This window comes from Hemibagrus wyckioides, linkage group LG01 (assembly GCF_019097595.1).
Source record: "Hemibagrus wyckioides isolate EC202008001 linkage group LG01, SWU_Hwy_1.0, whole genome shotgun sequence".
Classification (NCBI taxonomy): Eukaryota; Metazoa; Chordata; class Actinopteri; order Siluriformes; family Bagridae; genus Hemibagrus; species Hemibagrus wyckioides.
Window position 1 is genome coordinate 14,484,430 of NC_080710.1, and position 21,622 is coordinate 14,506,051.

The window sequence follows — 21,622 nt, forward strand, 5'->3', positions numbered from 1 at the left end:
TATACAGGAAGTAGGAAATTGTGTAGCTAACTTTATTTCTTGTACATGTGTGGAGTTCTTCGTTCACTTTAAAACATTTTTTTTCCATAGTGCAACTTTAAATCTTTTAAAGAAATTAATAAACATTTATCTTAATAAGAAAATGGAATTCACTCAACGCTACTTTGAGGAAGGACGTACATATGCCGTGAATTTGGATATATTGATAGCATATCAATCTATTCCATATTAAACGATGTAATGAGTGTTATAAGACGAGAGCTGTGTTCATATACACATGAATCAACTTTCTACTGCTGCAGCCAGCTGTACTTCCTGTATATCTTGAGCGACTGACAGATGTCTCGTCCAATCAGCTGTAAGAATTCCATTCGCAAATGCATTCCATTCCAGTCGTTGTGTTATTTGATTTGTTATTTTGTTTTGCACTTCTCGTCCACCGTACCTTATACAGTGATCATCACTTCAATTTTAATGGAGTCTAACGGCACTGGCACTACTGCCAGGACTCAAGGCCACACAGCTGTCCTGCCAGAGGAGGCTTGGCGTTCTGATGGACTGATGCTGTCTTGGCATGTTTCCTCACTTCCTCTCCGAATCTCTGAGCTCTATTCTATTCCTATAACAGCCAGCTCTGATTTGAACTCTTCCTCATGCTGTCTCTTGTGTCTTTCCCTCTTCTAATGCAGTGCTGATTGCAGTCACTGAAGGTTATAAGGTCAGCTCTGTGTGATATATATAATCAACTGTAACTCCAGATCTCCTACTTGATTTTCCACACTGTAACAACATAGACAGCTTGTGAGCGTGTGTGATGCTGACAGTTTTATTCTTAATACAGAGCTCCGTAACTGAATCTCTTCAGTATCTAAAAGAAAGGCATCGTGGGTGTTCTTATGGAAACTGCTTCTGAGAAAAAGTATTGCAGCAGCGTTTGATATCTGTTCCATATAGAAAATGAGAAATATTGCATCCTCAGTCCAGATTTTAAGCTTGCTATCATTTTTTGTATATTTTACCTCTTTATTTCTATCTTCTCTGCAGAATATGACAGACACCTAGCATCTCCCAACGGCATGGCAACAGGATACCCGGACCCTAACATAAATAACCATGGCCTGAGTCAGGGGGTGAAACCACGCTTCAGTGGAGGGATGGAGCGGCCGCCCGGGACGCTGGAGCGTGTGCTCAAAGTCTTCCACTATTTTGAAAACAGCAGTGAACCCTCCACATGGGCCAGCAACATCAGACACGGAGATTCCACTGACATCAAGGTGTGTGTATAAGTGAAGCTAAAAGAAAATATTTATCATTATAATAACAATGTAATAACACTGCAACAAGGGGCTTGGCAGAAAATTAGATTAGATTTAACTGACAAGTCCACGATTTACCAGCCTGTTTATGGTGCGCATGAGAATTTGCACTCACTGAGCATTTTATTAGGAACAGTTGTACACCTACACATTCCTGTAGCAGCAGTGCAGTGCATAAAATCATGCCGATCCGGACCTGCAGCTTCGTTCACATCATCCATCAGAATCGGGGGAAAAATGTGATCTCTGTGGCACGATTGTTGGTGCTAGACAAGCTGGTATTTGTGCTGGTATTTTCACACACTGCAGTCTTGAGAGTTTACTGAGAATGGTGCAATAATAATAATAAAAAAAACCCATCCAGTATGAAATAATCACTGCAAACAAATAGATCCCCTTGAACCTGAATTATTTCTCCTATTATTTCTTGCTTGTAACCACAGTCATCATCTGATTCTGATTGAAGGTATCTGATTCAATAGTGTACAGTAAAAACAAATGAAGGTTTTTCTGATTCTGACAGAACAGCACTGTGTGACATGACTTGAGGTCTGTGCTAATTATAGAGGGGAAATAATTGCTCTGAGCATGTGTGCTCTGTTTTACATTGCAGCAGAAAATTTCCCCCTGATATTTTTTACTAAAAACATGTTATCTTTGAGTTTTTTTTTTTAAAATCCTTAACATTTTTACTATTACTTTGCCACAGTTGTGGGGTTTCTAGAATAATACACTTTGTAGAAAATTCTCTTTCTCTCAGTCATGTAGTGATGGTGCTTCTTGTCATGAAGGTGAGAGGAACACTTCTGTCCCGTAATCCTCTCCTCAAGCAGCGTGGCCAAAATTGGCAATAATGTTGCTGTACCAAACATCAAGGTGGATTTTACGTTGAGTTTGTAACTCCTCAATGCAGGAGTGCTCATGAGGGTGAAGTATATGCCCACGTGGGGAGAGAAGGACTGGCCCGTGTGATCACCAACAGACGAGCTACTGTTGCTCAAACTGCCGAAGAAGTTAATGCTGGTTCTGACAGAAAGGTGTCAGAATACACAGTGCATGATGTTTTGGTAGCAAAAAGGGGACCAACACAATATCAGGCAGGTGGTCATAATGTTATGCCTGGTTGGTGTATTTGTGGCTGTGTTATATGCTGCTTTGTGACAAATATTTAATTCCTAATATTTTCTACATTGAAATGTAATAAACACTGGTGTTGCAAGGTGTTAGTCCCATTTTAACTGTGGATGCACTGACTGACAGGAGCATATATAAAGGTTTATCATCACTGAGAACAGGAATGAATCATATTATGTAATAAATGTTCTGCAGATCATTTTATTTGTTTAATTTTACAGTTTAGTTTACTGCAAAAGGCTTTGCTAAAATTGCGTATGCAGAACCAGTTACTGTTAAAACAACCTCCAGAGATTTATAGCTTGGAACTCAGTTACTAACAACTTCATCAGTGCAAGTATACATTTTATATGAAACTTGACCATAACTAAATGTATGTAAAATTTCTGAAATAAACAGTGAATAGGAATATGTCTGTCTCCAAAACAAGCCCCTAAAATGATCAATTCGCTTTAAAAAGCTTTCACTGATGCCGACTAAATCAAATCATTTAAGGCAGAATGCCAAATTAGAAGAGCTAAGCGAGTGTTGGTTTAGCACTTAACAAGCTAATGCTATCAATCAAATCTATGCCAAGGAAATCAGTTCTGGAAAACAAGATATCCTCAATTAACTAAATACAAATTCACACACTACTCATTAACACAGCGATGAGTGTTAGTTACCTCTCCTCGGTTTTCAGCTACAATGCGGCATTATGAATTAGGTTTCTATGGGGAAGAGTGAAGGGAGGAGGAGGAGCACAGCGAGGGAGCGAGGCATGTGATTGAAGAGGATGTGCAGGATATCTTCTCTTCAGCTGTCATTACAATCAGCCTTCATGCTTTAATTAATTCAGATGATGTAAGCGATACTGCTCAGTGAATAGGAAAGAGCATTTTTAGACGTATCTGCTGTAATCTACCCCATGAGGCAATGATTTATCAGGAAAATGTAACTGGGGCACAGCAAAAAGGGTCTAGTGTTACCCCTGCTGTCAAGTCTCATAAACAGCAACACTTCTCTCATTTAGTTAAGGCAAATGATCTCCTCATTGTTATAATCAAACACATGTGTATTTCGACTTTATTACTGACCATAATCCATCTGAGCTGGTTAGTTACTTCACAATGCTCTTTTTCCATATCAGCAAATAAAGTGCACAGGCAAGCACTTTACACACACATCAAGCCTTTTAGAGATGATTAGTCACCAGCTCATCTATCTCTCATTCTCTATCTCTTTCTATCATACTCTCTCTGTGACACATGCTCTCAAATGTACATGTTAATCAGTCTGAAGCAGCTTACATTCTCCTGTCTCTGCCTTCACCGAATATATACATTAAAATACAGAACGTACGATTAAGGCTTGACATATTTTAACCCTTTTATTTTTAGGGGATCATTCAAAAGATTGTGGACATCCACAAAGTGAGGTGTGTTGCATGTTTTGGCTTGCGGCTCAGCCATCTGAAGACAGGCGAGATTCACTGGCTCCACCCGGACATGGGCGTCTCGCACGTAAGGGAGCGATATGAGCGCCGCCACCCACAGGACGAGTGGAGGTGAGTCAGCACTTGCACAGCTGCTGCCTTGATGCATTAGAGGTGCAAACTATTTGTATGGTCTGTTCGCTTCCCTTCTGCATGCGGTATTGTCTGGGAGTCGCTGGGAATTAAGCGAGTTTGATTTGTGTTATGCTCAGTAATACTCAGTAAGCTCAACTTTGAGCACTTAAACTGCTCTAATGCCACGTGAGAATCAACATCTATTGGAGGTTTCCTCAGTGTTTTTATTAGTGATGAATGAGTTACTTTTAACCAGCTTTTCACTGCAATTCAGATCTCTGTTAAAACAGAGCTGCATAGAGATGAATAGACTTCAGAAACCTTGAAAAAAGCATGGGAACTAATTGGATTTTTTATTTGGCAGCCAAGGTTGTCCTTGTCTGTCCATTAAAAGTATTAATCTATTTCAGTTCCTAGGAGTGGGCAGAAAAACTTTGTGTAATCTGTTTGAAATCCATTTCTTTATGAACAGGTTAGTAAGGGCTGGCACTTTTTAAAACAGGGGATCAAAAGGGTTTTCCAAAATAAGGCTATATTAGCAGTGCCTGCTAACAAACAGGTAAACTACTAGAGTGCAAATACTCACACTATACAAGCTCCTCCAAAAGTATTGGAACACCAAGGCCACTTAACTTGTTTTTGCTATACACTGAAGACATTTGGAGTTGAGATGACAAGATGAGTATGAGATGATGGATCATTTCAGTTTTCATATCCTGATATTTTATATCTAGATTTGTTATTTAATGTACACCGTTGCATCTTTGGTGGCAGGCCAGAGTTTTTAAGTAAGGAATAAGTAAATATAATACTGTATATAACACACAATATTTGGTTGCATATCCCCTGCTTGCAGTAATGTATCAAGCCAGTGACTCCTGACTCCTGACTCACCAAACTGTTGCTTGCTTTCGTCAAGCTTTTCTTAGTTTTTACCACAGCTTATTTCAGTTGTTTGTTTATCCCTTCAGTCTCCTGTTCAGCAGGTGAAATGCAGCTCAGGTTGGTTAAGTTCTGGTGATTGACGGCCATTTTAAAACCTTCTGCTTTTTCCCTGATGAAATCCTTTATTCAGTGGGCTCATTGTCTTGCTGTATGATGAAGTTCCTCCTGATTAGATTGGATGTATTTCTCTTGTGACCTGGCAGACAGAATGTAGACTTCTGAATTCATTCTGCTGCTACCATCATGAGTTACATCATCAATAGATATTAGTGAGACTGTCCCAGAAGCAGCCATGCAAGCCCAAGCCTTCACCTCCCATGTGCTTGACCAATGAGCTCTTATTTCTGGTTATTGAACCCATCTAGATGTAAATATCAGCACATGAAAGCTGAAATTCTGATCTATAATCTTATTTTAATTAGAACTGGCCTTGTTGTTCCAATACTTCTGGAAGGGGCTGTATTGCAAAGGTCTGGTTGTTAAACTTATTTGCAACTATGCACAGAAAAAACGAATAGCCCTGAAAAAAAATCTGCTTGACGCAATCTCCCAGGCTTGTCAGGCTTGTCCACTTGTCCACCTAACATGCCAGGCTGCTACTCTTGTGGTAGTTCAGTGGTTAAGGTGTTGGACTACTGACTGGAAGGTTGTGTGTTAGAATCCCAGGTCCACCAGCTGCCACTGCTGGGCTCCTGAGCAAGGCCCTTAACTTCATTTGCTCAGTTGTATAAAATGTGATTAATGTAAGTCACTCTGGATAAGGGTAAAACTTTTGCTGTTTTGATCAGACTTTTTCATTCTCATGTCCAATCTGCTGGAAATACAATACAATACAATAGAGCCAGTATCATCCGCACGATTTAGAAGAGCACAGAGTCTAATCTTTAGTCGTACACCATGCATGATTACCTGCTGGTATAAAGAGCCATTGTATTCAAGCTTGGCTCTTCCTCTGTGAAGGTTTAAATTGAGATAAATGAAACAGTCTGCCCCAATTGCAGTATTGTTTATTCTCCATTCATGATGCTCAGTAAATCCTGTCTCGTTGTGTAATCATTCTCGGCCATTTCTACTGAACGGACAGTTTAGTCATTTATGCCAAAGATTTTAGTGTAACTTAGCTTCTGATTAGCCGCCAGCACTATTCAGCTTGCAGATTGACTTGCTCCACACGGAGTTTCGGGCAGTGTTGTGGCACAGCAGACTCACAGTTCCCTGGTCTCCACTTCTATCCTTAGCTCAGGTTTCTGTCTGAGACTGTGGGGGTTTCCTCAAGGTTTTACTGTTTCCTCACACCTCTGTGTGAGTGTGTGTGTGCACATGGTGCCCTGGGATGGACTGTCCTTCCATTTCATTTTAGACCTTTCGGCAAACTGTGTCTAAGATAAACCAGTTACTGAAGATAAATTTATCTTCAGTAACTGCTTTTATTTTTCTGTACTTCTGCATTACTGTTGTTCGACTTATCATTTTATAATCACATTATTTGGTGTCACCCAAATGATGATTCCCTTCTGAGTCTGGTTCCTCTCAAAGTTTCTTCCTAATATCATAGCAGGGAGTTTTGTTCTTGTCACAGTCAGCTCTGGTTTGCTCCTAATGGATAATTTTAGAAATGAATCAATATTTTTTAATATACATTCATTATACACATAAATGAATATACACAGTATTACTGTTTGTTGTCTTCTGCCTTACTAACACACACAAGTGTGATAACTCAAGCTGACCTCAGTTCATCGCTTTTGTCTGTCATTGCTTATCTCTCATGTCAAGGATGCTCAGGTATTGCTGCAGTCTGGCTCTGGGTAGGATTGTCTGACTAATTGTTGGTAATGCAGAGCAAACAAAAAGGCAGCTGTGAGAGAATGGAGAATAATTTTAGCTCGCAGGCAGAAAGCTGCTTGGTGCAGGCACTGATGCAGTCGTAATCTGGCAGCTTGTAGTGGACCATGCCTCGCTAGAATCTCTAATCACTTCCATTTGACAGCGAACATTAGCAGAGAACTTAGCTCTGAGCAGACTGGTACACATATTAAACACTCATTCACACACTTGCACAGTGCTCCTCTTCTGTTTTTTTCAGCTCAGCACAGCTTGTGTATTCCCAGTCAGGTTGTGTATTTGTGTCACACGAGCTTCAGTGGTGACTTCATGCATCTGCTGGACTGTGCAGTGAGGATAAAGGTTTAGTGAAAGGGGCTGGGAATGATCTCTTGTTATTTAGAAATATAGACACTGAACATTACTGCATGTGGAAGATGAAGACTGGCACTGTGACTGCCTTTTCCGCATAAGTTGCACCCAGTTTGTGAGAATTTTAAAAGTCTGTGATAACCGAATGGCTTAAAGATGAAATAATAGCAGCACTCGTATTGTATAACTCACAACGCGCCCCAGAGCAAACTCTCTCACAAAGTGGGCTTGGGTGTGTGGGTGGTGTTAATGAAAATCTGGCTCTGAAAAGGCCCTTCTGATTAGAAAGCATAATGTTCTGTGCTCAACACACAGCTTGTGGCTAGAGACAACTAACAACAGCTGATTAAAGCTGATTAAAATCTCCGAGGGTGACCGCGATACTCGTATAAAATCCACCAACAAGAGGATGGCATACGTTTCTTTAACACTCACACAACAGCTACAGTTACTGTACTGGCAATGGGAGAATTCTAAAGAAAGCTATGCTTCATCACTCAATCACTTTATTCCATTGTGCTGATTAATAGATGGATGATATGAATAAATTATATTTGTAAGTGAAGTCTGTTTTCCCCATAGCACACTTTCCCAAGGAAATGTGTAAAGATTATGTAATATTTATTGTTAGATTTGGCTGTACACCAAGTGCAGTTTTCTTTTAGGTGGGTGGGGAAGTCACAAATCGTGTTCTATAGTGCAAGTACATCATTTATCAAATCTTACAATTTCTTTGTACTGTACAGCAACAAAGCAACTGGAGACCATTCAATATCAATGAGAGCTGCGACTTCTGCTGAAATGAGCCACACCAAGCCTTGGTGATTAGATGTGGGCGTGTCCAGCATGCGAGAAAGTTGAGAGAAATTTAAATTTATGCAAATACAGAGTGATCTGGTAGTCTGGTAATCGACTGACAATGGGAGTGAAGACAGTAGAGTGCACATGATATATGGCAAAGAGCACACACTGCTTTTCCTTTATCACGTATATGGTATGATGCATACACCTATCAGGCATAACATCACTGAATGTGAATATCACTGAATATCTGATGAATATCACTGATTATCTCCTCATCATGGCACCTGTTAGTGGGTGGGATATATTAGGCAGCAAGTGAACATTTTGTCCTCAAAGTTGATGTGTTAGAAGCAGGAAAAATGGGCAAGTGTAAGGATTTGAGCAAGATTGACAAGGGCCAAATTGTGATGGCTAGACGACTGGATCAGAGCATCTCCAAAATTGCAGCTCTTGTGGGGTGTTTCTGGTCTGCAGTGGTCAAAAGTGGTCCAAGGAAGGAACAGTGGTAAACTGGAGACAGGGTCATGGGCGGCCAAGACTCATTGATGCATGTGGGGAGAGAAGGCTGGCCCGTGTGATCCGATCCAACAGACGAGCTACTGTTGCTCAAATTGCTGTAATAGTTTATGCTGGTTTTGAGAGAAAGGTGTCAGAATACACAGTGCATGACGGGTTAGGGCTGTTTTGGCAGCAAAAGGGGGACCAACACAATATTAGGCAGGTGGTCATAATGTCATGCCTGATCAGAGTATGTACACTGCTGAATTTTATATACAAATGCCAAATCTCTCTCCAGAATGTTTCAACATAGCGACAAGAAAACTGATTTGGAATTCTGGTTATAAAGGTTATTACTATGGCAACCTGTAGTAGGAACGTCTACTGATGATTTCCTGTAACGACTGGCGACTTGTGTGAAAGTAGATTAACATACAGTGAGGATAAGCAGGAAGTAAGTGCATAAACCCAGCATGAATTTTATTGAGGGTAATCCAATAATTGTCACCACAGTCCGCAGCCGAGGTCAGAGAACAGGCGAGCATTAACCGAGGACAATCCAAATAAAAGACGGGAAACACGAGCGTGGAGCGATACCAGGAATCACGGGAACATGGAAACTAGAAAACAAAGGCTTGGACTTAATGATCAAAATGCACGAGAAGTCTCACTGAAACAATGAATCATCAGGGCTTAAATAGGAAAACTGAGTACAGGTGAGAACAATCATGGCACAATATGAAGCAGTGACAAGACAGAGGTGGAGACAAGCCATGAAGCAAAACAAAACACTCATGGCTTTATAAACAAAGCGTAAATTATGGAATCAGCATGTTTGTGCTGGGAGCCACAACACCTGCCGAGAGGTGGGGTTCAGGACCGTCACTGTGATATCCAGCTGTATCCTAGTGCTTACTGCCTGATAAATATCTTTACAATTCCTGCTTATTTACATGCAGTAGAGTGATACCCAAAATAAGAGTATGCATATCTCTAACCCTAACCCTGAGCTCATGTTTTTCTTTAATTATATTGTTATATTTAAGATATCAGTGAGAATGTCAGCACATGTTTGTAGACTATACCACAAGAGTGACAGTTCAATTCAGATAACATTGTGCTTCTCCCTCAGGTATGAGTTGCGGATACGCTACCTGCCAAAATCATTCCTAAACCAGTTTACCGAAGACCCGCCAGCACTAAACTACTTTTACCATCAGGTGAGCGCATACATGCTCCAGCACATCACAGCACTTACAGCTTTATCTCTGTTTCACTACTTACACAGAGATACACGAGATAGCATTTAAGCTCTGATGAACAGTACTTTTAATCACTGGACTTGCAGGAACACAGTAAATTCTGTAGTGAAGTAGACTGTATGGTGATACATGTGATGTAATTGTCTTGTCGTAATGTGTGGCAGGATGTTTTGAAGTAAATCTAAATCGGGTCAATTAGCTTTAAAGCTTCAGTCCTAAGTATCTGTGGTCTACTTCTGGACGTCTAGGGTAATTGAATATGAAAACTAACAGCCATGAAAGAGCACAGACCAGACAGGTGCCTCTGTGCTCTCTCTCTCTCTCTCTCTCTCTCTCTCTGTCTGCCTGTCTGTCTGCCTGTCTGTCTGCCTGTCTGTCTGTCTGTCTCTGTCTGTCTGTCTGTCTCTCTCTGTCTGTCTGTCTCACTCTCTCTCTCTCTCTCTCTCTCTCTCTCTTTCTCTCTGTTTGTTCAGCCCATTGCAGTTGAGCTACACAGCCTCACTGGGTTTGATGTGGAATAACAAGCTGCTCTCAAGAGGAAGTTTGGGTTTAGTAGCAGCCCAAATTTTATTGCTGTGCCTTTTTGAAATGCAGTAGTAAAAAAAACTCCACATTGGAATTGAATAAATTGAGAGCAGTCTGTTCTATCACGTTTACTTCAGTGACCCCACTGGCTTCCGTTCTCCCATTAAATTCTCGTATCTTCTGTGTTAACATACACAGTGTTCTCTCTCCAGATGATATAATAGACAGAACAGGCTGTAAATAAAGTATTAATAGTGTTTACACTAGAGGGAAATTTTTTTGCACACAATATATCGTTCTGTATAGAGTGTATAAATTCTATTATATTCTGTATAATATAATTCTGTATATTCTGTATTATACACTTTTCCATATACTGCTAAAATGTACTAGTATTTTTTTTTATTATATTCTGTTTTTTTCTGTGATTATTGTGTATATGACCCAAGTTTGCTGTTGATTCATCACATCTGTATGTGACAAATGAAGAACCTTGAACCTTGTAAACCATGTGCATGTAGTACTATGTACTATAGAAATCTTTAAAAGATGCAGCTAGGATAATTTGAATCTTAACAATCTACGTTTTGGCTTTCTAGTTCTGCAGGAGCATTAAAGCAACTAACAGCACCAAGTATTTACATTTCTGGCATCCCTTATCCCAAGCAACTTACAATTTATCTCATGAAGATTTAGAGCCTTGGTCAGGGACCCAGCAGTGGTAGCTTGGTGGACCCGGGATTTGAACTCACAAACTTACGATCAGTAGCTCAACACTTTAACCACTAAGCTATGGTATATTAAGTACACTGTAACTGTAATGTTATTGTAATCCTGTGCTTATTTTAACCAAATCAGGTTTTAGAGCCCCTACAGCATTCATCAATGCTAGATAATATTGTAACTGACAGTATAGCGATATATTGTTTATAGTGTCCTATAGTGGCCTGATCACTGAGTTCTGACCCCTAATGATCATATCCAGGTCCGACTAACAGTCTTTGTTCTGATCATATGAGAGAATTTATTACTTTATTTAGTCTTTAATGCTGGTGGGTTCTCTGTCTAAACATTGTGATGTCTCTGTAATTACCAGGTGAGAAGCGATTATATGATGGAAGTAGCTGATCAAGTCGATCAGGATATTGCACTTAAACTGGGCTGTCTTGAAATCAGGTAAGCATCTTAAGAATCGATTCCTACTGGAAGAGATTACACAACATATAGTGTGACTTTGCAAATCCATCTGTGTGTTTATGTGAAAGAGTTGGAAAAAATATATAGAATCATCATTCACTCTTTCTGCTTCATTTCTTTAACAGGAGGTTTTTCAGAGAGATGCCAGGAAATGCCCTTGATAAAAAATCCAACTATGAATTACTAGAGTAAGTGAACCGTGCGCTGATATCATTTAAGGTTTGGTTCAATTGCAAGGTATACGTTAAGAGTGTTTTGTGAAAGATGAAAGATATTTTCTCTATCCTCTCCCATGTTGTATGTGGGTCAGGATATAATGTGCTCTCGAAACCCTGTTTGCCCTATTTATAGTGGGGAATAATTGATCCCTACACATCTCCTGCTGTGACGTAAGGTGCACGCTGGAGCAGTGTTTCTGCTGCCTGAAAGCTCAGTCATAAATCACTGAGTTTACTAATCCAGCCAAAGGCTTTCCAACAATAATGTAACTTCGACAACGTACAATTTGTACCTTTACAGAGCTTCCTGCTCTTAGTATACTCTGTGCTCATTGCATTCTGGTGTGGCTGTAACACTCATCTGTGTGTGTGTGTGTGTGTGTGTTTGTGTGTGTGTGTGTGTGTGTGTGTTGGTGGTATGGGCGTGCATTTTTTGGGGGGGGGGGGGTACACTGTAGCATTTTTACATTTTACAGTCATTGGGCATACATGTATTTTAATTATATTATTAATTAATTTATTTTATCTTTATACTTTACAACATACACTATATTGCCAAAAGTTTTGGGACACCTGCCTTTACATGCACATGAATTTAATATGGAGTTGACCTGCACTTTGCAGCTATAACAGCTTCATCTCTTCTAGGAAGGCTTTCCACAAGGTTTAGTAGTGTGTTTATGGGAATTTTTGACCATTCCACTTGAATAATCTGTGAGGTCAGGCACTGATGTTGGAGGAGAAGGTCTGGCTCACAGTCTCCGCTATAATTCATCCCAAAGGTGTTCTATCAGGTTGAGGTCAGGACTCAAGTTCCTCCACACCAAATTCACTCATCCATGTCTTTATGGACCTTGCTTTGTGCACTGGTGTGCAGTCATGTTGGAACAGGAAGGGGTCATCCCCAAACTGTTCCCACAAAGTTGAGAGCATGAAATTGTCCAAAATGTCTTGGTACACTGAAACATTAAGAGTTCCTTTCACTGGAACTAAGGGGCCGAGCCCAACCCCTGAAAATCAACACCTGAATTCAATGATTTGGAGGGGTGTCCCAAAACTTTTGGCACTATTTCTTCTTATCTATTTTTCTGTTTTTGCTAATCTCACCTACTGACCCTTTGCCCGTTACCTATTATTGTCTTTTGTCTCACTGGCACCATACCTGTTTACTTTTCTTTTTCTTTATTTGTAAGCCTTACTGCTTATACCCTTTACATCATCAGAATTGTAACTGTGGTTTCCATTGTGAATTTTGGAAGCTTATGTTTGCAAAAAAAGGCATTGGGCACCTTCTGTAATTATTATAGCAAAGTGCTAGAGAATGGATTGTTGTTCAGTGTGTAAGAGAGACAAGTATTAAACCTGGACTGGTGATTTATAGTTCATTGTAAGGTTGCCTTGAGCCAAAAGCTTGATCAGTGAAATTGTTCTTCTTTCTCTCATCTCCTAAATCATTCTTCTTCTTTGTAGAAAAGATGTTGGTCTGAGGAGATTTTTTCCCAAAAGCTTGTTGGACTCAGTCAAGGTGAGCCAGATGTTCCTGATGCCAGGCTTAATGGCAAGCTGCCGTTGTGCTTAATGTTTAATACATACTTTCACATACACTCACTCACCACTTTAATAGGGGCTCTCAGAATCAAAATTTATTGGACACACACACACACACACACAAACAAGCATACACAGTAGCTCATGCAGTGAAATGCTTTTTATAGCGGTCCAGTTTCATGAAAACGGAATATACAATTAGGCAGAATGTACCTGCATACAAATGGAAAAAGAAAAATATTATTTAAAGGATATAAAAGGGAGATGGCATAAAAAATGATGGACTCAATGAGGAATAAAGTGTAAAAATGTGCGTTATAATGCTGTGCAACATTGGGCTGAGAAGTGAAATAGCTAACATGTATGAAACATATTTAAAAACAGGATCTGTTCATAAATACGGTATATAAACAGGAATGTAGGGGATGTGAGTGCCGTGCAAACAAATCTTAGGTCCAGTCCTAGGATTGCAGTCTTGAATGCAATTATTACATTACCTTGTTATTTTAAAAACTATTTCAGACCATGTTTGTTTCTGCTCTACAATTATTTACCCAGTTTTTCAGAAGCCCAAGGTAGTCTAGCGTAATTAAAATCTGCCTGGTGTGAGGGCGAGGATTCTGTTGTCCTTCTCGAATCATTACTTGCTCAGCTGCCTCAGCGTTTGTATGCTCTAGAGAGAGAGTGGCCCAATTCTGCCTTTCCCCTTCTTGTGCTGCTCAGGAGAAGTGTAGCAGAGAGCACTCATTGCTCCTCTCACCATCTACACTGGAACACAGTGCTGTAGAGTGACTGCCGCCCTAATTCCCCAGTCAGTAGGGGGTTCATCTGTACTTTATTAGCATGGTGGCACTTTGCTGTCAAAAGCAGGCAAATCCTCTCTCTCTCTCTCTCTCTCTCTCTCTCTCTCTGAATTCATTAAACTAACCTCTTCATTAGGGCTGCAGGACTAAATGAAAGGTTGGAAGAGTCTCTGTGTTTATTATTACACTTCCTACCATGTTGGAGAAGGAACATTTTTACCCAGATGTAATTCTGCAGTCAGGTGTTATACAGGCATTCTGAGATTCCTGCAGAGGACGTGTGCAGATGTGTGTTTGCCTGCAGTGTAGGCGTGTGTGTTTGAGATTGTATGCTGTCTTCCTGCTTTAGGAAGAGATGTCTGCGACCTTATGTAGTTCTGCTTCACTTACAATTTTTTCTCACTGAGGAATATCCATCGTACCTCACTCTACCTTAGCACTCAGCATCCCTGTCCCCGGAGATGTCCCTTCCTAGAGAAGGTAACGAGTTATCTGGAGCAGATGTGTTGATCAGATCAGAGCCAGGCATGAGACAAAATACTAAAGCCATGATACCAGATATACAGGCTTCACAACACAATATTGACCTACAACTTTGTTTTGCATTTTATTTTGTAAGAACAACTTGTCAAACCACTATATCCGTAACATTTCCATAAGATTAGCTTAAATTTTTGTTCTGTTAAGACACACAAACTTCATCCTCTGTACGTTACTAACTCTGGTGCTGTCGCTGTGTAAAAAGTGCTAGAACTCATGATTAATATGAAACAGAAATATTGTAATACACCTCAGAGAAGCAAATTATATATACACCGATCAGGCATAACATTATGAGCACTGACAGGTGAAATGAATAACACTGATTATCTCCTTATCATGGCACCTGTTAGTGGGTAGGATCTATTACGCATATATGCAGGCTCTTGTGGAGTGTCCCTAGTCTGCAGTGGTCAGTATCTATCAAAAGTGGTCCAAGGAAGGAACAGTGGTGAACCGGCGACAGGGTCATGGGTGGCCAAGGCTCGTTGACGCACGTGGGGAGTGAATGCTGGCCCGTGTGATCACCAACAGACGAACTACTGTTGCTGAAATTGCTGAAGAAGTTAATGCTGGTTCTGATAGAAAGGTGTCAGAATACACAGTGCATAACAGTTTGTTGCCTATGGTGCTGCATAGCCACAGACCAGTCAGGGTGCCCATGCTGACCCCTTGCAACAAAGCAAAAATGGTTCAGAAATGGTTTTGACGAGTTCAATTCTCCAGATCTCAATCTAATCGAGCATCCCTGGGATGTGCTGAATGAATAAGTCCAATCCATTTAGGCCACACCTCGCAACTTAAGGATCTGCTGCTAACATCTTGGTGCCGGATACCACCATATTAGGCAGGTGGTCATAATATTATGCCCGATTGATGTCCACCAGTGTGACGACTGTAAAAATATTACACTTCAGATGTATACTCAGTAGACGACATGAAATGATCTTAAGTAGTTATTTACTAATGCTTAATAATGAATGTGTGAGAACAAACGTTATTTGTCTTGTTTATATATATACGTTATTTGTCTTGTGAGAAAATGAATTGTTAAGTTTGTATTGAATAAATGGAAGCATCTGGTTTTCCTCTTAATTAGAGATTTTTTAGTTTGAAGTGCCTTGTATTTTTTATTTTTTTTAATAGAAAGCAACCAATTGAAAATGGTCCGTTTTTCTTGTATCTTTGCAGCCGAAATCATTACGGAAGTCGATCCAGCAGACCTTTAAGTTGTTCGCCAATCTTAACGACGAGCAGAGCATTGTCAAGTTCTTTGAAATCCTGTCACCAATTTACAGATTTGACAAAGAATGCTTCAAGTGTGCTCTCGGGGTAAGTTCATGTAACATGCCTTGATTGTTACAGTTTGTCTTTTATTTTAAAGAGTTTTTGTACTATTTTCCTTATTAAAAAAGACCTGAGACAGATCCTCCAGTGATTAATTAGAGGCTGGTGATGACCTCTGCTGGCTGACAAATGAACTGTTAAACTTATCCCCAGGTCTCATTGAACTAATTGTAAATACAATGGACTTCTTTCTAATCACTTTATCACTGCTGCCTGGAATTGTGCTATGTACTAAAAGTATGTAGTGTGTATCACAGTAGATACAGTAGAGAACATTGTTGCCAAGATACACACACCGTCACGTTAAACACACTCCTCACCTCAGCTTTGCTTCATATAGATTTTACACTACATATATTTATTTACCATTCACTTGATTTATTTGTCCCCATTTCATTTACATCTCTAAAATGCTGTGAATCAAACAGTCACAGAACTGCTCCTCACTTCCTTAGCTGAAAATAGGGCAAGTATCCATGCTGCGAAAATCTACCAGTAGACAGTATGGGGTGGGATGTGCATTTCAACAAACTACGCTGTTAGGACAGATCACTTCTGACTCTGGACGCTATTTAGTACCTGATAATAAGCTCATCGGGATGCAGAACAAGCTTCTTACATTTTTCATGGGGAACATTCTGTTTTTGTATTATTTAAAGCACACAGACACTGTGAAATCAGTCGGATTTTGGAAGAAGGACGCAGTGCTACAGTGCTGATTGCTGTTTTCTTATTAACATTCATAATCTGTAGCTGCTTTGAAAACAATACACAAGTCAGAAAAGCTTGAATGATGTTTCCTAAGAGAAGAGAATGAAAGCTAGGTGATTCTGTGTGTTACAGTCCAGCTGGGTGATAGCAGTAGAGCTTGCCATCGGTCCTGAGGAAGGAATCAGCTACCTCACTGACAAAGGCTCAGCTGTGAGTATCACTGCAGACACACACTGCTGAGAGAATAAACACAATGACACCTCAACTCCTAATCCTTCTGCTGGATCTTACGTTGCTGACAAAGTGCTGGTTTTATTTTAGATACCTCCAACATAGCATCCACCTTGCTGAAGTTTTTTTTTTTTCTCTATGTTGGTAGCCGACACACCTGGCTAACTTCACGCAGGTGAAGAGCATTCAGTTTGAGGAACAGGAGAAGAAAGGCATTCTTCAGTTGGATGTAGCTGGTGCAGCAGAGGTACTGTACACCCACACACACACGTTATACATTTATACACACATTATACATTTATACACTAAGCATCGTCTGTTAATGTTAGAGTTGGGACAATGTGGAAAATATAATGATGTCATTATACTATTCAATACATATCACAATATTTACTTTTATTATTTTGTAACAATCCATATACATTTTGAAATACTCATTTGATAACAGAAGGGAATAGATGTGGAAATATAGTCACTTAGTTGTGTGTATACCTGTTTACCTACATGATGTGTGTGTGGGTGTGGTTCTGATGTACACTATGTGTGGGCACAGCCTCTAAAGGTGACGACACCGTGTGTGAGCACCGCAGAGAACATGGCCGACCTTATCGATGGTTATTGTCGTCTCGTCAACAAAACTTCATTATCCTTCATCGTCCGTGCGCACAAAGGTACATACACTATTTTATTTCACAGTTAGCTGAAGGATTTATACATACTCTGGAGTATATGCCAGACCTATCAGTGCATGTTGTCTTCCATTACATGCCCAATTTGATCTTTTTGTATTGTGGTCAACAGAGGGAGAAAGAGCATTGCCTTCAATCCCAAAGGCTCCAAAGTAAGTACTTCTTTACCTATGTAGCCTGACTGATCTATCACTGGAACCTCTGGAGTCTGTGAAAGTCACTCTGGTTTTTTTATTTATTCATTAAAAAAATCTCCCCCTTCTCTCACTGCACTGTGTATTTTGGTTGTTCAGTAACTTGGCCTATGAGAAAGGCGCTTTATAAATTAAACGTTAAATTAAACATAAATTTCCACATTTACTAAAGAAAAGTACCAGACTATCTAGGGAAAGCTACAGGTCTGACTTAGGTTTTTTTTTTTTTTTTTTTTTTTTTAAACTGTAGTCATTAACAGCATGGACGTGTCTATAGAGCAAGCAAAGCTTAGCTTGTTAGCTAGCTAGCAATATAATGCATTATGTAGATTCTGTTTTATGTAAAGGCCACACCCTGGTTCTGTATGTGTTTTGCTTATACAACAACATCCACCAAGCAAAGTGTGTGAGTCTGGCATGTCCTGGATTTATTGATAGTCTCCCCACAGTTAAGCGAGGTTCTTCCCAGTGACTGTATATCTGTATATAGTTTATAGTTCTCCCCTGACCTGCCTTGATGCTGCTTTCCCATCATGCTGTTGCAAATTCCTGACATCAAGAAGCATTGCATACTGAAAGCTGGAGGGAAATAAATGACATGAAATAGAATTTGACTGCTCCTGAAAATTAACTGCATTAGATTCTGTGTACATATGGGTCTTGTATCTGTGTTTTACCATGAAGTCTACCTCCTTAAATATAGATATGACAGCAAATTGGATTTGAGCTGCCTGGCTGAATATCAGCTTATTGCTCTCAGCAGGTGGCTTTCGTAATGAACGTTTGTCAGTGAAGCCGTGTGACTGATGCTTAAAAAAGTTTCTGTCTCTTTCTTCCTGTCAGGCAGTACTGCAGATCATGATACTGATGCTTTTTCTTGAAGCAATGATGCAAGCTAACACATACTAGTCTTTGCCTTGCTCTTTTACCTGCCATTTAAGGCACACCATTTATCTTATGAGGCACTTGCCTAAGTAATGTGGAATTTCTCAGTTTGTTTCCAAAGCCATTTGACAAACCCCCTGCTTGACACCCCACCCCTTTACAGCAGATTGCAATCAGTCCTTCTTTTCCTTTTTTTGGTCAAAAGGGTGGAACAGCGCCTAGGGTTATGTCTAGGGTCACTCTGTGCACTGAGCAGTGCATTTTAGCTTTAAAAAGTCTGACAATCATGTACAGTAGTCACCTGCTGCAACCTTTGATCCACAGAGCCTCGAACCATGACAAACGACTACAGAGTGTCAGGGCCAAGGCTGTCTCTGTCTCAGGTAAGGGGCAGCATGTTTTATCTCTACACTTCACATTGCTATGGCAGTGTTAGGCAGGGTAGAAGACCTTTTTTGCCTGTTTTGCGTTTGAATAATGTTATGATGAGATAAATATGAGATGAGGGTTGTCATATGTCAGCATGTTCCCATATCCATGATTTCAGCTGCTCTTTTCTTTAACATTTGTGCACAAATATACAGCATGTAGAATTCTCTGGGCTTATAATGTAGTTTTGCAGTTTGTGTACAGTACTGTATGTAAGCCTCTACACTAACACATGTACATTTGAAATTATACTTTTGTTTTATTTTTTCAGGTAATTTTCTAAATGTCTAGACAGATAATGAAGTAGCACAAACAAAGTTATGGCAGAGAGTTGCTTTGGTCATGTCAGGACCTTCAAAAGCTAACACCACAACATGGAAGTGACATTTTCATATACATGTCCTCCTTGAAGAGCGGATTTGAGAAGATTTGAGTGATCCAAAACATCACTTTAGTGTGGATGGAACATCATACAGATAGACAGACAGACAGACAGACAGATAGTCAGATAGATAGATAGATAGATAGATAGATAGATAGATAGATAGATAGATAGATAGATAGATAGATAGATAGATAGATAGATAGTCAAGCAAATAGATAGATAGATAGATAGATAGATAGATAGATAGATAGATAGATAGATAGATAGATAGATAGATAGATAGATAGATAGATAGATAGTCAAGCAGACAGACAGATAGATAGATAGATAGATAGATAGATAGATAGATAGATAGATAGATAGATAGATAGATAGATAGATAGATAGTCAAGCAAATAGATAGATAGATAGATAGATAGATAGATAGATAGATAGATAGATAGTCAAGCAGACAGATAGATAGATAGATAGATAGATAGATAGATAGATAGATAGATAGATAGATAGACAGACAAACAGAAAGATAGATAGACGGACAGAAAGATAGATAGACAGACAGACAGACAGACAGATAGATAGACATACAGACAGACAGACAGATAGATAGTCAAGCAGACAGACAGATAGTCAAGCAGATAGATAGATAGATAGATAGATAGACAGACAGACAGACAGACAGACAGACAGACAGACAGATAGACAGAAAGATAGATAGATAGATAGTCCAGCAGACAGACAGACAGATAGATAGATAGATAGATAGATAGATAGATAGATAGATAGATAGATAGATAGATAGATAGATAGATAGATAGATAGTCCAGCAGACAGACAGATAGATAGATAGTCCAGCAGACAGACAGATAGATAGATAGATAGATAGATAGATAGATAGATAGATAGATAGATAGATAGATAGACAGACAGACAGAAAGATAGATAGATAGATAGATAGATAGATAGATAGATAGATAGATAGATAGATAGATAGATAGATAGATAGATAGATAGATAGATAGTCCAGCAGACAGACAGACAGACAGACAGACAGAAAGATAGATAGATAGATAGATAGATAGATAGATAGATAGATAGATAGATAGATAGTCCAGCAGACAGACAGACAGACAGACAGACAGACAGACAGACAGACAGACAGACAGATAGATAGATAGATAGATAGATAGATAGATAGATAGATAGATAGATAGACAGACAGAAAGATAGATAGATAGATAGATAGATAGATAGATAGATAGATAGATAGATAGATAGATAGTCCAGCAGACAGACAGACAGACAGATAGATAGATAGATAGATAGATAGATAGATAGATAGATAGATAGATAGATAGATAGATAGATAGATAGATGGATGGACGGACGGATGGACGGACGGACGGACGGACAGACGGACAGATAGTCAAGCAGATAGATAGATAGATAAATAGATAGATAGATAGATAGTCAGACAGACAGATAGATAGTCAGACAGATAGATAGATAGATAGATAGATAGATAGATAGATAGATAGATAGATAGATAGATAGATAGATAGATAGATAGATAGATAGTCAAGCAGACAGACAGATAGATAGATAGATACTTTATTCATCCCAATGGGAAATTGACAAATAATCCCGATAAGGAAGATGTACCCATGTTATTGCAGACTAGGTCATGGATCTGTATTCTTTTCTTCCTCATCATCTGTACAATTTATTTGCATGCCAGAAAAAACCCTACCTTTTTATTGCTTATTGTAGAGTTTTGCACTAAGGTAATGAATCACTGGTTATGAGTCAGCTCTAATCACAGATTCATAGTCATAGATATTCATGGCTACTCATAGATATTTTTAACCTTTTACTTTTGAGAGATGCATTGCTGTGCTTGTAGACTTTTGAAGCAGAGTTCTGAGGAGAATTAATCATTTCTACTCACTGAAGATTCTACAGTTATACTTTACACATAATACATTTACTCTAAGCTCACCGCTCTAAAGCTGACTATTCTTACGTTGTTGCTTCTGTTCATGGTTCTTAGGACGTGAATATAATCTCTCTGTCTCTCTCTCTCTCTCTGTCTCTCTCTCTCTCTCTCTCTCTCTCGGTCTGATCTCTTGCATGCTGCTATGCTTGGATCTGCAGATGAGATTAGTGGAGACGGTAATGTCATACTCCATTCATGTAGCTAAATTCAGACAAGCTTCTGG

At 39.5% G+C, this 21,622-nt stretch overlaps 1 protein-coding gene across 13 annotated transcripts in view; it reads left to right on the forward strand.

Annotated features, from left to right (window-relative positions):
- Nucleotides 1–21,622, forward strand: part of ptk2ab (protein tyrosine kinase 2ab) — a 72,406-nt gene that overhangs the window by 21,188 nt on the left and 29,596 nt on the right. For 9 of the 13 annotated variants that reach the window (XM_058386947.1, XM_058386955.1, XM_058386963.1 and 6 more), the window contains 13 exons: nt 1,045–1,274; nt 3,830–3,996; nt 9,575–9,662; nt 11,326–11,405; nt 11,552–11,614; nt 13,115–13,169; nt 15,727–15,867; nt 16,726–16,803; nt 16,973–17,071; nt 17,378–17,495; nt 17,626–17,665; nt 18,917–18,975; nt 21,558–21,575. In XM_058386947.1, coding sequence (XP_058242930.1) covers nt 1,077–1,274; nt 3,830–3,996; nt 9,575–9,662; nt 11,326–11,405; nt 11,552–11,614; nt 13,115–13,169; nt 15,727–15,867; nt 16,726–16,803; nt 16,973–17,071; nt 17,378–17,495; nt 17,626–17,665; nt 18,917–18,975; nt 21,558–21,575 — 1,204 coding nt within the window. In that variant the 5' untranslated portion in view covers nt 1,045–1,076. The remainder of the gene's footprint in view (nt 1–1,044; nt 1,275–3,829; nt 3,997–9,574; nt 9,663–11,325; nt 11,406–11,551; nt 11,615–13,114; nt 13,170–15,726; nt 15,868–16,725; nt 16,804–16,972; nt 17,072–17,377; nt 17,496–17,625; nt 17,666–18,916; nt 18,976–21,557; nt 21,576–21,622) is intronic. The other 4 variants (XM_058386884.1, XM_058386927.1, XM_058386911.1 and 1 more) reach the window with 1 other exon arrangement.